Source organism: Anser brachyrhynchus (assembly GCF_964034855.1).
Source record: "Anser brachyrhynchus genome assembly, chromosome: 27".
Lineage (NCBI taxonomy): Eukaryota > Metazoa > Chordata > Aves > Anseriformes > Anatidae > Anser > Anser brachyrhynchus.
This window is the reverse complement of record NC_137720.1, coordinates 4,350,123-4,365,961: the sequence shown is the minus strand read 5'-3', so window position 1 is coordinate 4,365,961 and position 15,839 is coordinate 4,350,123. Positions and strand designations below refer to the sequence as shown.

Sequence of the window (15,839 nt, the reverse complement as noted above, 5' to 3'; positions counted from 1 at the left end):
GTCAGTCGGCCAGCAGCCTTTTAAAAAAAGGACAACTTTATCTCAAAGAGATTAACCGCAAAAGCACGGCAGATAAAACGCTTTCAACAGCAGGTGCCAGATGATTGCTCGCTTCTTCACGAGACCTTTTAACTTCTTGTTGTCCGCTGGGTAGCGGGATGGGAAGCTCTCCCTTCCCCTGCCACGGTGCCTGGCATGGGCGTCCCCACGTGTGCTCCCCCGTGGCCTTCCCAAGAGAAGTAAAACCGCTCAGCGACAAGGATTATAGGGTCAGCCACCACTGGCAACAACAATAGGGTGGTAGCAAGGCAGTGCTCACAGCTTTGTCCACCAGTTCCTCTCCAGTGACATTTAAACACCCCTTGAATGCAACTTCCATGGTTTATCTCGAAGATTTCATGTTTTTTGGTTAAACGATAAGGGTTAACGGACGCATCAGGGATCTGCGCTCACCCCGGAGGAGTCATGTTCTCAATTTGGACAGGACAAGAATCACGAGGTAAAAGGACTTGCCAAAAATTGTTCATCTAATAGTACTGGTGGAGGAGGATTCAGTTATTAATATATTATTAATATATGCTACTATAATTAGCAGCTGGATCCTCAGAATGAAGGAACGAAGAATGAATTCCACTTGGGAGCGAAGCAGAAAAGAAATATTTGCCAGGCACATTTACCTTGCGTGTCAGTGAACTTTCTTCATCTGCAAAAATTTCTGTGGAAAGCTTTAGAGGGCAAGATGCCAGGCTGAGCATGGCCTTCATCCCCAGGGCCCTACGAAAACAAGCCCACCTCACTCTTACTCTTGATTTATCTGAAAAATTGGGCAGAATACGTTAAAAAAAAATAAGGCAGAGATGTATCTCCTGTCTCTAGCAGCTGGCCTGACAGCAGTCCTACCACCTTGCTGGAACCTTCCTGAGGAGCAGGAAGAACACCCGACTGCAAAATGCAATTGTGTAAACAAAGCGGATGGGGGAAAAAAGAGGAAGGACAAATTAAATTCCTAAATCTGACAAAACCAGGCACGACTTCAAGTTCAAGAACGTCCTTTTAAAGCGATTACACAACGGAGAGCACAGACTCAGGACCTGCCTTCAGAAGCTCTCGGGGAAAGCTCATCTCCCCGCACAGAGGTGCTGCCCACGGGCTGCAGGATGCACGGCGGCCTTTCCGTCTGCCCTGGGCTCCGGAGCAGTTTTTCAGACCCAGAAAAGCTTCTCAGAGACCCTAAGACCTTCCTCTCAGTGCCACAAGTCACGTCCCAGCTCGGTGTGACCCCCAGCCACCTCTCCTCCACGTGCAGGGCTCCCAGGGGAGACGCAGCCACGCAGCGCGGCGCTCGAAGCGCAAGGGCACAATCGTGGTGAATTCTGCGAGGGAGCTGTCGGCGGCACTAGAGGCCGCTGTCATCTCGGATAAAGGCGGATAAAGGCAGTGGGCTGCAGCCAGCAGGACCCCCCTCGAATCCCCACCACCTGCTTGCACCGAGCAGAAACCAAAAGGACGGCGGCTTTGCACCGCGGGGAACAGGATCCACGTGAGACAGGGGATGGAGACGGGATGCACAGCACCCCCGCGCCTGTAACTCGCCCTCAGAGCCGGCGTTGTTCAGAGTTCAGCTGGACGAACGCATTTGCAATGCGAGACAGCTTGGCGCTGGCAGGAGATCATCAAAACGGACCGGCAGCAGTGCTCATCGCTGGCTCCGAAACTCCCCCAGAAAAAGAAGAAGAGAAATCGACTGGCAAAAATATTGATTCTGGAGGATGGCACGTTTCCAGCCCCTCGGTGTCGGCGCTCCGCAGTGCTGCAGCAGAACGGAGGGAGGCTGAACGTGCAGCTGGGTACCTGTAAATACGCACGGCAGCAGCCTGGCCGCCTGTCCCAGCCATATGGCCCTAGCAGCAGGCAGCGCTTTGCCACGGTCAGTGCAGGCACACAGACCGCATTACGTTCCTCCGAGCCGGGCTGCCTTCTTTGCTTTTTTGTTCTTCCCTCCCCTCCGTAAAGACACGGGTACGGTTCACGCTATTTTGCAGCCACCGGAGCGTTTGCTGAGCAATTTGGCCAGCCGACACGTGCAGCAGGTAGAAGACAGGGAAGAAATGCTGTCGTGGGCCAGGGCGAGGGCTGCTGGCTGGCAGAGGATGCACAACTGTACTCCTGAGCCCTTTGCTCCTCGTTCCTCCCCAGACCTAACACAATCTTCTGCTCTAACCTTTTGGCTTCGCCCAGACAATTTAAGGCTACAACTTCGGAGCCATCGCTGTGATCTAATATTAGATGATAAGCTTGTTTGTGTTTTTGTTGCTAAGAGAAAGCCGGAGCTTTGGAAACACTGAAGCAGACCAAATGCTCCTGCAACAGCTGCCGGTAGGAGCCGAAATGCATACAGTGCTTCCCTGACAACTGTTTGCCATTTTCCTTTCTTATTTTATTTTCCTGAAGTGGGCCTCCTTCCAAAATCAGCTCTTCCCATTTAGGTGACCTCTCCTGTTCCTCTAGGTCCATGTTTCCTAGTTCAACACGTGCAGGCAGTGGCTCCATCAGTGTATCCTGCTGGTAGAACATACATCCACAAATCAGGTTTCCTCCACCTGTAAGCACAATGCATCATTGCTGTGTTTTTTCCCTCGGTAGTTTCAGAGCATCAATTAAAGGTGGGAGGAATTTTCTGGTGTTGATCCCTTTGCATTAACGTAATTCACAAGAGATGGCTTGCTAATAAAAATGCAGGAGACAAACAGATCTCCTGTATTATTTATAGAAACTGATTCGGCAATAAATGCCGACGCAGTGATATTAATAGATGATCTTTTTGGCATTTACAAGTACTGTCACAGTCAAGCTCCCTGTCTGGAGACAGTGCCAAGACTCCGGTGGGTTTTGTGGAGACCACTTCTCCTGGGAAGAATCTAAAGCTTCCGCAACTTTATTCTGCGCTTGCCAAAACAGAGATACTGTCGTGAAATGGTCTGGAGTGTGAACTGAAAGCACAACGCACACTCTGTCCTCTTACACAATCTCTCTTTGCACCAGGAGTATCTTTGGCAGCTCATCTCAATTCAGTTGCAAATGACACCAAGCCAACTGACCCTAGCAAAATGACAAGGAGCATGCAGAGGCACTCCTAGCGGTAACTGTAAGTGTCCTTACAGACAAAGAAGGCACTCTGCAGCAGCTATTTCAAATTATTTCCCTGCATACAGAGTTGATGAACGTGGTACATAGAGAACCCTTGCAATACCTTCAAAGCACTACCTGTGCTAGCTCTAGAAAAAAAGAAAAAAAAAGCCTGAGCAACCTCACAGGTCTGGGTATTTTCCAAATAGCACAGACTAGCTTGCTTTCTTGGATCCGTTGCAGCTGAAGCAAAGAGAAGCATGCAGCAGGCATGCCCTCCCTCCCCCGGAGAGGTCATGGAGCTGCCTGCAGATTACATGGCACTTCGGAGCTCCACCATCTTTATCTTTACACGCTGATAATTTCCATTATTGCTTTTCACATCCTCTGGCTTGAGGCCATTTAAAATATGTCAGAGTACAGAGTATTATCTCCACACTCAGGATGGTCTGTATTTCAAGGAGAAGTTATTATTTTAGTTCAGAAGAATCTAGTTACTGGAAACACTCCGTGAACTGGCTGCTAATTAGAAATACACAGCTCATCACTGCATTTTATTTATTGCCATTTCACCCATGCCATCAGAAGGGACAGATCTTGCAAAAGTTTACCTGTTTGCAGGAATAAATATGGATCACTTGATGCTCCATACTTAAATGCACAAGGTAAATTTCCTTTTAAAAGAGTACCAGCTATGCCAGGTTTATATTTTCCCAGTCTTAAAATCACAGAACCGTAGAATGGCTTGGGTGGGAAGGGACCTTAAAAATCATCTAATTCCAACCCCCTGCCATGTACAGGGACACCTCCCACCAGAGCAGGTTGCTCAAAACCCCATCCAGCCCGGCCCTGAACACATCCACAGCTTCTCTGGGCAGCCTGTTCCAGTGCCTCACCACCCTCAGAGTAAAGAATTTCTTCCTAAGATCTAATCTAAATCTCCCCTCTTTTATTTTAAAGCCATCACTCCTTGTCCCATCACTGCACCCCCTGACAAAGGGTCCCTCTCCTGCTTTCCCGTAGACCCCCTTAAAGTACTGGAAGACCTCTATAAGGTCACCCCAGAACCTTCTCTTCTCCAGGCTGAACAACCCCAACTCCCTCAGTCTGTCTTCATGATATCATACAGTAAGACATACCACCAGCTAGATTCAGATTAATCCAAACCGCTGTTACTGCTAGAATAGCCTTGGTTGTATGTGTCAGACTTCTACCTCTGTGTTAAGCCTTTTACAGTCAACGGAAAGAACTGAATGCTGCTGGAGGGCAGTCCATCTCCTCCTGTGTCACACACCTACGTGCTCCAGGAGGATTTGTTGCCCCCCCAACTAACAACAAAGGGACCTAGGGGACTTGGGCAGCAGATGTCTCCATGGGGGCATATGCAAACTGAACTAAGAAGCAGAGGGATGCATTTTTGTCTGAATGCATCTCAGCCCAAAGCTCTTTTAGGAGGGGCTTTGTGTTACAGAACCTACTCCAAGTGGCTACTGTGCTGTCTGTCCCTCTATGCACAGAGGCCTTAGGGACTGAGATTAGCAGCAGAGACGACTACTGAAGAAAAACGCCGAGACACGCTGAAAGGACAAGCAGAAAACCATGAAACTAAATTTAACCTTCAACCCGGTGATGACTCAGTTCAAAACCTCAGGATGGAGCAGGGGCAGCAGCCTGGGGCTTCGCGCAGTGCCTACAAAACAGCTCTTACACCCCCCCGCTGCCACCACGGGAGATCTGGTCACAGAGGAGGAACGAAACGCACCGGCACTCTGCTCACTAACCTTCTGCGCTCCCTGGCTTCCTCAGCTGAGAAGTCCTTTCCTGTAGTTGAGGCAGCACCGGCATTGGCAATACCGTTAGCAGAGCCGAGCACAGCACGGTTTGTGATTACACCTAGGGGGGTGCTAGCAGAGAGGCCCTCTGTACTTTTCTCTACAGCAGAATCAGTTTGTTGCCTGAAAGGGGCTCTGAAATAGAGAAGACATAATGGAAAGCAAAGCAAGTGAACTCAACTGCTAACCGAGACCAGCCACCTCCAGGGAACACTGACAGCTCCTTCTCCTTGTTTTGTGCTTGTGTTTTTGAAGGGAACAGCACAGAGGAAAATGAGATTTTGAAATCTTGTAGAAGAGTAAGCGAGAGGAATTCATAGTTAGTCTTCACATCCCTGTTCGCAGCAAAAATGATTAGAAAATGTAACTGGTGAGCGGGCAGAAGGAATGAACGCCAAGACACGTACAGCGAACACCCGAGAGCGGCCTGAGCATCCCCTTGGATTATACCAGGGCGATAAGAATGCACAGTCGACCACTGCAGTGAGTGAAGAAGCTAAGGTCACATATGGGCTGCGAACTGCTTCCTGGTGCACACGCACTACCGAAACTGTCCAATGTAACCACTCCGGAATTTCTTATCAAGGTTTCCCGTGTGGAAGTACATTTCCAATCCACAATCCATTCCAGAACTCAGAACTTCCAACCCAAATGCTGATTTGCTGCAGCGTTATCTCAGCTGTGAGCCGTTACCTGGTATACTGGCGGGCTGACGCAGTAGTGTTCGCACCGAGAGGTGTGGGACAGGCAGAGGCAGGTTGCCACGGGGCGCTCAGTGAGGTAGATGAACCAGTGGTAGTGGGTGAGGTAGCTAGAGATGTATTGCGACTGGCTGAAATGTAGGGACTGCTGAGGTCACTACTTCTACCAAATGAAGCACTGTAAAACATCACAAAATCACGTCCTTCAGAGCACAGTAAATATCCAACAGAACATCACCACAGCCGGGCTCTCAGCTGAAAAGGGGGCGAGTATTACATCTTAGCAAAGTGTATGCCAGGGGGTTAGAGTACACCGGCGTCCTGCAGATCACTCACACGCAGGCCAGCACGAGCAGCACCTTTTAGATAAGCCCAGCTGAGTTTCAGCGAGAGAATAACGGCGTGGAGGTGAATCAGTGAAGATCAGGGAAAGGAAAAAATCCTACCGCAGTGGAAGCGGCACACCCAGAGCACCCCTGTGTGCTGGGGAAAGGCAGAAACAATGAGCAAGGATCAGGTTGCTGAAAGCAGGGAAGGAGAGAGTGACAAAAGCAGGTCTGGCTGCCTCACCTCCTCAAGATGCCCAGTACTTCCAGTTTTAAGAACCTGTTTTCAGTGGCTAAAAGCTTTGGCATAGAAGAAGGGTTGAAGCTCTAATTTTCTTTAAGGCACATTTGGCACAAACTCTGTATATCTGGAAAATCACTACCAAAACCGTCCAAAAATATTCAAGAACGAGCAAGGAAAATACACGTTTTGCCATTTTAATGCAAAACCCTTAAAACCATTACTGCTGAAATGCTGTAAGTGCTCATACTTTGGAGAAAAGGAGAAGGGCTCTCCCATGAGGATATACCCGGAAAAAATCCTCCCTAAGTGGGATAAGTCGCACACCTCTAAAAACAGACTTAATAAAAGCTGAGAAAGCCTCCATAGTGCATGTGCCACAGCCCCATATACAGGCAGGCTGCTTGTTGTCTGCATGCATGCATGATCTAGGATCCTGTCACACCTGACACACCCAGCAACTGGTATTCCTGGCTGCTACTGGTCAGACTGGGCTGTCTGCAGGATCAAAGGCTAGGAAGGCTGCGTCTCACCACCTGCATCCTAACGACTCCCATGCAGGCACACATGGAGGAAAGTGGTTGACAAAATGCATCAGGAATAAAAGTTGACCTAGAGGAAAAGCAGACCAGGACAAAAAACTGCATGTTTGTGGGAAAGCCAGGGTAACTGGACTGGAACTGGAAGTTACCACTACAGCAAGAGTCAGAGAGCAGCCTGAGGCTGAAATAAAACTTGAAAGGGGCAGGACAACAGCCAAGGACAGGAGGTCAGAGGAAGGAACCCGTCCGATTCACTTAGGCACTCAATTTGCAAATCACTTTTATATGCCAAGGAGCCCGGCCAGCCCAGAACAAGCAGCTGGTCCCTAGACAGCCAAAGGAGAGACTGGAGCATCCTGGAAGGCCTCCATGGGGAGCAACATCATATTTGGGCTCTTCAGTTGATGGCTGTTTGCCAGATCCTGGTCCCAAAGGAACAAGCAAATTACAGTCACCAGGTAGCAGCCTCCACTGGGCTCTAAACAACGCTTCCTCTGGAAAGCCAGCCCCAGCCCAGAGCATGCAGGAGCAGGAAATCATTTTGGAAGAAAATGCCTCTCCTTCTTGGCTCTCTGCACTAGAAGAAAAGGCGAAGCCTTGGAGATGGGCTGGGAGGAGGGTAAGAGCGGGGAGCTAAACCTGGCTGGCGTGGGCGTGCAGAGCAAGCAGCCGTCGAGTTGCAGAAATGAGGGGGAGAAATCAGGGCCTGGTGTACTGGGACGATGACTGCAGCGGAGCATGCACCAGGGGAATGAACAAGAGGAGAAGCCTGGGAAAAGCTGGAGGCAACCCTGGGGGGGAGCGGGGTCGATGTGGCGCCACCCCAGGAGAACCCAAGGCAGAGAGGCTGCGGCGCGAGGGGTGGCTGCAAAAGAGACAAGGAACTTGGTCAGGGAAGAGGTGGGAGGGTTATTCAGTGAGACCTGACAAGTGCTTCAGAAGCAAAAAGGTAGCGGCTGAAAAGGGGAAACAACAGGATGGAAGGAGCACCAGGTGCCTGGAGAGCAGAGATGGGAAGAAGGGGGAATGGAGGAGAAGAGCCCAGTGATGGCACGGGGCCAGCTCCTACATGCACAGGCCCCGGGTGGCAGGGAAAGGTGGTGCTGGGGCATCACTCACTCACTCCTGCTCACAAGAAGGGAGCCGAGGCATTGCCAGCTCCATGGGAATTCACCTCCCCACCCCGTCACCTGGCACGGGTGGCACTGCGCGGTTTGGGGAGGCTTCCAAGGCATTTATTCAATTGTTCACATTTGATGTGAAAAGGACCAGAAAATCGCAAGAAAAAGGTAAGCTGGAAAATCTTGTTAATTAACAGCTGTGTTCATATAAATCTGTAAAAAGGAGGATTATGAATTTATGCTGAAGAATCCAACATTAGAAATAAAGGCACCGACACACTGCTATTCATTCTCTAACATAACACCATAACATAGCCATGAGGAGATGAGCAATGAAATGGAAAGCAACATTTCAAATCAGTAAAAAGAATAATTCTGGAAACAGCTAAGGCAAGTGGAATTTAAAAAAAATCTTTAAAACCTTCAAAACCTTAAAAGGCTTCCACATACACCAAAAAAATGTTGGCCCAAAATATGTAACTTTTTTTTTTAATTAAATATTCTGCCACAGGGTGTTGCAGAGAGCAAAATGGGATTTGCTTAAGGAAGTGGGTCACAGTGGTTGCTAGTAAGAACCATGGCCTAAGCATGACCCCTGGCTCCAAAATTAATGATTGTTGAAAGCAAGGGTAGAGGGGAAGGCTGCTCTTAAGTTACTCTAGCTTTTGCCACTTGGTCTTCAAAACGAGCTGCTGATGGAGTCTGGACTGCCTCCTAGAGTCTGGACGGTTGGTCTGGCTTGCTATGATGGATTTTGTGTCAACAAAAACAGTAAGAAGGAGCATCTGCAAACATGTAAAAAGAAGAAGAAAACTGAAAAGGTGATTTCATTTTGGTGTGAGGCATCTCTTAGGGCTGATGTCAAAGGAAGGATGGTGAATTAATTCAATCTGCTCACCAGTTCTCCTCCAAATACTTTAACACAGAGCTGATGTGAACTGGCAGTTCAAAGGCCAACATGCACTAAAATGGAGAACAGGTTGTCAGAACAGGGTTTTGCAAACTTTTTTTCGCTAGTGGTACACCCAGAGAGAAAGCAGAATGAATGACAATCACTACCATTAGAGAAAGAGGTTTAACATTTACTTCAACTAAAGCTGAAGTGCATTTGCAAAGTTAACGCAAGCTATTTTGTCCCAATTTCGCAGAAAAGCCATTTTCAATATCTTAAGATGCTGTTGTTTACTCTTTGTTTGGGGGGTCATAAAAGTGCTTGCAGAATGTAACTAGGTATCTTTATGGAGTTTAGTTAAATGCTAAGGTGAAGGGGAAATGCAGATGCACAGTAGTTGTCCTGTCAGTAACATACAAGTATGTCATGTTCACTTTAATTCTTTCTCTCTTAGGATGAGCTTTTATCCTCTGGAGTTGTGTTTTCCAAATGTTAAACAACTCTGGTGACAAAGAGCTTATCTGTAACAAGCAGCAGGTTCAATTTCTCATCTTATAGGCTGATGCACAAGGCTGGTGAAATCAGAGGTTCAATACAATTACGTTTAATTTCTCTGTGCTCTTCTACAGAAAACATTAGGAGATAGAGGGCAAATTGATCATGGTTTTGTTGTTTGTAAATTCATACAAAACTGTAGAAAGTGCGCATATCCCTACCCTTTATTCCTCAGCTGGCAAAGTTATTCTCTGTAACCGCTTATAATACAACACCCTCCGAGAAAAGGCCAGAATTCAGCCTTTGTGACAGGATACTTTTATTAGCAAAATACCACTGCCAGCCAAAACCTGAGCTGGTCTCTGTACGGCGTAACCAAGGAAATATAGTACAGCTATGTGAATGTAATACTACATCTGGTTCTGGACTAGACGAGATAGACAGTCAATGTTCGTAAAATTTCAACAACCCTTTTAGTGGTGGTATTGACTGGACTGTCTCATACTAGGGAAAACAGTAAGGCATGCCAGCTGCAGGAGGCAAAAGTTTTCCAATGTAATCAGCTGCTGCTTGTCGGACTGCCTTTTGAGAGAGCTATGGAGGCTGGCCTGTCATCATGTCCCAGGATAGATGTGAAGTCACTGCAATGGATCAGCAGATCAGGAAGAGTCTACTGCTCGAAGTGGCTATCTGCTTCACCTTTTGTGGAAATGGGTCTGTATGTGCCCAGCAACTGGACAGACATATCCTAGAACAGAACTTACCTCTACCAGCATGAGTATTAGAACACAAAAAACATGCCTCTTCCCAAATCTCAAGCAACTGTTCCATCTTCGGGACAGTTATTTATTTCAGGGTCTAGAATTTGGTGAAGGAATCTAAAACCTTGAAACATTTCTGCCCTTTTCCTTAAGCACAAATGGCCTTGCACCATGACACCTGCTGTTTTGATGATTTTCATACTAGCTAAAATAAAGGTGGTGGTGCAGTACTTGCAGAAAGTGCTGATCCTCCTTCTCACAACATGGATGAAAGCCCAGTAATGTATTATCTGCCTTACCAGAGGCCATTCATTCACCTCATTCAGAGATGGCCATTACCTTGTACTTCTAGGAAACTAAGCCTCTGCCTTCCAGAGAGGTAAAAGATACTGACTATTATAGAAGTTAACGTACAGCATTGCTTTTCTGATTCTGCTTGGCTAGTCTACCAGCAATCAGAAATTGCCTCTACAATGTCATGTACACTGTGTACAAACTGGTTCCTTACTGCCACAAGTAAATGATTTGAGACATCAGTCACGCTCTTTAACAAGTGTCATAAGTCATGCATAAGAACACTGCCATTTTTCTGATAATCTTGATGCCGTAAACACGTACTAACGAAAACCAAAATCAGCTAAGCTACAACTTACCTGTTAATAGCTATTTGAACATTGATTTCAGACTGTAATTACTTTATTCTCTTTTTATGATCAATTTCCCTTTTATTATCTAACCATAATACTAATATAAAACTGAGAAAAAACATTTTGCATTTGAATTACGTGAATAAGAGCATTTGAATTCAGTACAACAATTTAAGTCGACAAAAGTGACAGTCTTTAAGAAGACCATTTAGCATGACAAATGTTGACAAATCTTAATTTTCATTTCCTGCTTTCAGAAGAAGAAGGTTTCAAGGCCAATTACACTTATGCAGTGAGCAGAAGGCGAAAGGTTGAAGTTTGGGAGGCATGCTGAGAGTAGAACTGACTGCTGGGAACCTATGTAAAAGAATTGGGCATACCTTTTCAAGTATGTAGATACATAGGTAGTAGGAGCACCAGAATGGGGAGCTTCGTTTCCCTTGGATTCATCCCTCCACGGCTGCCGGGTGTAAGAGCCACTCCGCACTATGTTAACGGCTGATTCTCTAATGCAGGAGAGACCACAAGGTTTCTTTAGAAAAACTTTCAGTCTTTGACAGTTCCACAACACAAATCCTTCCCTTACACACATAAACACTACTGTTTGGAGGTGACATCTCTTTTAAACGCTTCTGCTGGCCTCCACATCAGTTTCTGTGATTACCAGCTGCATTATTTAAGAATCACAAGATGACATGATATTTGCATAAAGAGGAACAAGATTCTTTTCTAGTCAGAAAAGTTGCAGTTGAAATTTAGGCTGTCCATAGAAGTAGCGTAAATTATTAAATAACATCACTTGATATATTTTCCTCCCACCTTGTATCAAACAACATTGAACAAATGGACAGGTATTGCAACTGCGGTGAAATTATTTTTTCTCCAAGGTTCCAGGCAATGACAGTAGTCAAAACAACTCAGTATGAAAAATCCTTTGCTATGCTTAGCAGCAGAAAACAGACAAATATTTGTCAGTATCTCAAACTACTTGGCAATTTATGAATAAATTATTAGTAGTCGTATTTATCATATTTATCTGAAATCAGGACTCCTTCTCCTTACTTACGCTTTAGCAATATTCTGCTCTAGTTTTGGACAGGACCTTAACGCTGTAACGTAACACTTGTCAGCCCACAATGATTTTTCATTTTTCAGTTGCAGTATCTGTCCTGGTGCCCTTTCAGACATAAAGTGATACTCAGCTGTTTTGAAATGAAGGAATATTGGGAAAAATCTGTACTACAAAGTACATCTGGGCACCATCTGTTCATGCAGTCCAATCCTCCTCACTCTGCTTTATAGAGCAAAGGACACTTATCAGCAGTCAGCTGGATATGCCACTCAATTCAAGCCACTGCCAAAACCGCTCAGGCTTATCAGTCAGTTAAACACAAGTTGTCTGCTGCAGTCCAAATCGCAGTGGCTAGCTGAGATTAAGCAAGAACACAGCAGGGAGGTTCCAGCAAAAGAATCTCAAACTGTGAAGTTCTCTCATGGTGGTCATCTCCTGTGACTTTTTCACAACAATTACAGCTCACAGTAACTTTTCTGTTTGTGCCTTTCTATCGCTACTGTGGAGCTGTCTAGAAGTAAGGCCAGGCTAATTTTTATTCCAAACCACGAGAACCTGTTTGCAGAGATAAGCAATTCAACCATGTCTTGATATACTAGATATTTATCCCATTGCTAATCTGGTTCTGTACAGAGGCAACTACAAACAATTCCTGTAAAAACAGCCCCTGCAATGGAAACAGTTCTGTACATGAGAGAGTTCACAAACTCCAGTGAATCAAAAAGTGACAGAGATACGAACAAAAGGGACTGAAAGCAACCATTAAGCAAGTGGCAGAAGTACAAGTGTAGGTGCCAGTTACAAAGTCAGGCACTTACACATAAAATGAAAAACCAGACAGAAATCCAGTTTCCCAGAGGGAGATTGCATACGTAGGAATATAGGGATGGAGAAACTAATCCACTGTCCTGCTCACCTAAATGAAAGACAACGTACTAGGACTGTTATAGAGCAGAGAGTTCTCCAAATATTGTGATTACCTGTGCAAGTCAGGACTACTGAGAAAAAATATGAAGCATTAATACACAAAAAGGTATTTCAGAGGAACTGTCTACAAGATTGAGGCTGAGCCTTAAGTTCAGTCTCACCTGTTTTCTTTTTCTTCTAAATCACTTGTACTGCTTAGTCTTCTGGGGGCTATTGTGGCAAGATAGCTCTTGTTGTCTTTATCCTGATGAAGCAAAAGTAATTCAACTGTAAATCTGTTAAATTTACAGCACATACAGTGACAATTAAATTCACATCCAAATTTCAACTACAAAAGCACCCTTTTGTCTAGGGACAATGCTTTAAGGCATTTTCTTGGGCAAGGCCTATGTCAGCATAAAAGTATCAGTTTTGAACATGATTTGCAGAACAGCATGTTAGGGAATAAAAGCAGCTTCTAATTAAAGTACTTATAGATGGGCAGCTTGGTTACAGCTAGTGAATACATGGAATGGGATTCACGAATACAGCTAATGGGTATAGGAGGAATCCATTTAGATTATGGTGAAGGGGAATTTCTACAGCAGGTATGTTCTACTGTCCACATTAGATATTTTCTGGTAAAGAATGGGCCATGCCAGACCGGCAGCCCACTTCAAATTGAGCAGGAAGTAGGTCAAAGGAGCACTGAACCCCAGTTACGCAAGGACAACTGTGACGGGATAAACTCTGCTCAACTGGGATACACGAAAACATCTTTGCTGAAGATGAACCAAACCTTTTCTTTGTTGTCTAATAATGCAGATATCCGAGGACTTGATGAAGAACGATAGATAGAAGTCTTATCTCTCTGAGCCTCACGAGTAGCAGCAACTTCACTCAACATGTTGTGGCTGCCAGTCTTCCGTAGACCCAGCCGCCACGATGAAGGTGACTCGTCCTTCTGCTCATCGGACTTGTTGAGCCAACTGAACTGTAGAGGAGAAAAAGGGACATTTGGAAAAAGAGAACTGCAATGCACAATTTACGAGCTGAAAGTGTTTCAGCAAGCCACACTTCTTGCTGGGCTGCACTTGAAAACGTAAGATGGAGTCACTTTGATTTCCTGCTTAGCTTTCATTACACGACATAACTCAAGATGAACTCACAGGGTTGCAAACTGCAGTAGTGCCCTCATCCCCAAGGACAGATGATGAAAGAAATCTTGTGTCATTGTGCAGCTCTCCTTACCTAACACAACACCCTCTGCCAGCTTTGTAGAAAGAATATAAGGAACAATGAAGCTTCTACTAGAACTCATTTACTAAATAATTCTTCCTTCCTAAAGGCAGAAAACCCCAAAAGCAATCAAGTCTTTTGGGACTAGGTGCAAATAAATCCCCTACACAGATCGAACTGGTGAGAGCCCAGCAGAGGCCATTAAGATAACCAGGGAGCTGGCGCACACAGCACAAAGGGCGAGGCTGAGGGAACCAGGCTCGTTTAGCATGGAAAAGAGATGGCTGAGAAAGGGTTTAATTGCTCTGCTACTTGGGGCAGGGAGGTGAGGGTTACAAAGGATATAGAACCAGACTTCTCAAAAGCCTACAGTGAAAGGCAAAGGAGGAACAGACACAAGTTCCAAAAAGGGAAACCTCACTTCAGTGTGAAGGAAGACAAAACCTCCCCACAGCAGTGATGCTGCACTGGGACAGGGAGCAAGAGGTGGGGCATTCTCCAACCTCACAGAGTTTCCAGCACTCAGCTCAACTCCTGTCGAGCAAAGCAACATGACAGAGGCTTGAAGCTGCCTGTGCTTTGAGCAAGAGGTTGGACTACAAGCTTGCAGAAGCCCCTTTAACTGAAATCTTTCTATGGTCAGGTAACCACATATTCCAGACAGACAGAACGGATCTTTGTGCATTTTGTTCCACGAGGCACTTACTGTTCCTCAGATATGAAACTGTTTAAATGCATAACTTTAGCTATAGTCATTAAGTCTTACAAAAAGATGCCTACTGCCATTCAGGAATGGAGCCTGGGACCACAACAGGTACTTCTACAAAGACACGTATGAACTTGTGTAGAAAAATAAATAAATTAGGAGTTATTGGAAAGGAATAGAATACAAAACAACACCATCATACCTGTGTTATTGTACAATCACATCTTTGATACCATGCACAGCGCTGGACTCCATGGCTCAAAAGCAGTACAGAAAAAGGGGGGAGATTCAGAGAATCATAGAAAGGTTTGGGTTGGAAGGGACCTTAAAGATCATCTAATTCCAACCCCTGCCATGGGAAAGGCAACAAGAACGAGTACAGTGAGAGCACTTTTGTATGAGGAATGATTCAGTATATGAGGAGTCTTCAGGCTGAGATGTGACTAGCAAAATCCTAAGTGGCACACAGAAGGGTGAATAGGGATCAATTATTCATTGTTCCTTCCCATAAAGGAATGAGGGGCAGCAATCAAAACCGACATGTGGCAGGCTTAAAAAAGCAGGTGCAGGAAGCTCTGTGTAATACACAGTCAATCCTTTGCCACTGGATGTTATAGGATCCCAAATGTTACGGGCACGCAAATAGTGACTGGAGAAATTCACCGAGGAAAAGTACAACACGGGGTACCAAATACAAATAATACTGCAGACTCAGCAAGTCCCTGAAATGCAAACTGCTGGAATCGGGAAAGAAGTCCAGCTAAATTCTCCCATCTTCTCTGCTATCTTGACAGTCGGTGTCAAAGATAGGATACTGGTGTAGACAGCCTTTTGGTCAAAGCTGATATAAACATGATTATACTAAGTTCTACGCATCACAAAACACCTGACATAATCCAGAATACATCTACTTGGGACTTCTGGTCCTCAAAGTCATTTACCAAGACTGCAAAGATAATACTATCGCTGCAGTATTTCAGCAGTGTCTTTTTCTTAGCTACTGCAGCACTTTCCAGCACCCTTAATACTACCTTTAATATTTCCCCTACTAAGTAAGCCTGAGTTGAACAATGCACAGAGGAGCGATATTTTATTTAATTTGGACAAGAAATTAGACTTAATAGTATGAAAGAAGTAAAAATAAATAAATAAATAAATGTGACTAAGCAAGAAATATTTTCCCTCTGGCATGCATCTAGTACTTCAATCTTTCCACAGTGCCTGCCCTGTAT

General features: G+C 45.4%; 1 protein-coding gene across 3 annotated transcripts in view; it reads right to left on the bottom strand.

Moving 5' to 3' along the window:
• PPP1R12B (protein phosphatase 1 regulatory subunit 12B) overlaps positions 1-15,839 on the bottom strand; it is a 119,814-nt gene that overhangs the window by 55,940 nt on the left and 48,035 nt on the right. For all 3 annotated transcript variants that reach the window (XM_080569004.1, XM_080569003.1, XM_080569005.1), the window contains exons 10-14: positions 13,462-13,656; positions 12,845-12,927; positions 11,065-11,190; positions 5,652-5,837; positions 4,908-5,093 (exon numbers count right to left, since the gene is read on the bottom strand). In XM_080569004.1, coding sequence (XP_080425130.1) covers positions 4,908-5,093; positions 5,652-5,837; positions 11,065-11,190; positions 12,845-12,927; positions 13,462-13,656 — 776 coding nt within the window. The remainder of the gene's footprint in view (positions 1-4,907; positions 5,094-5,651; positions 5,838-11,064; positions 11,191-12,844; positions 12,928-13,461; positions 13,657-15,839) is intronic.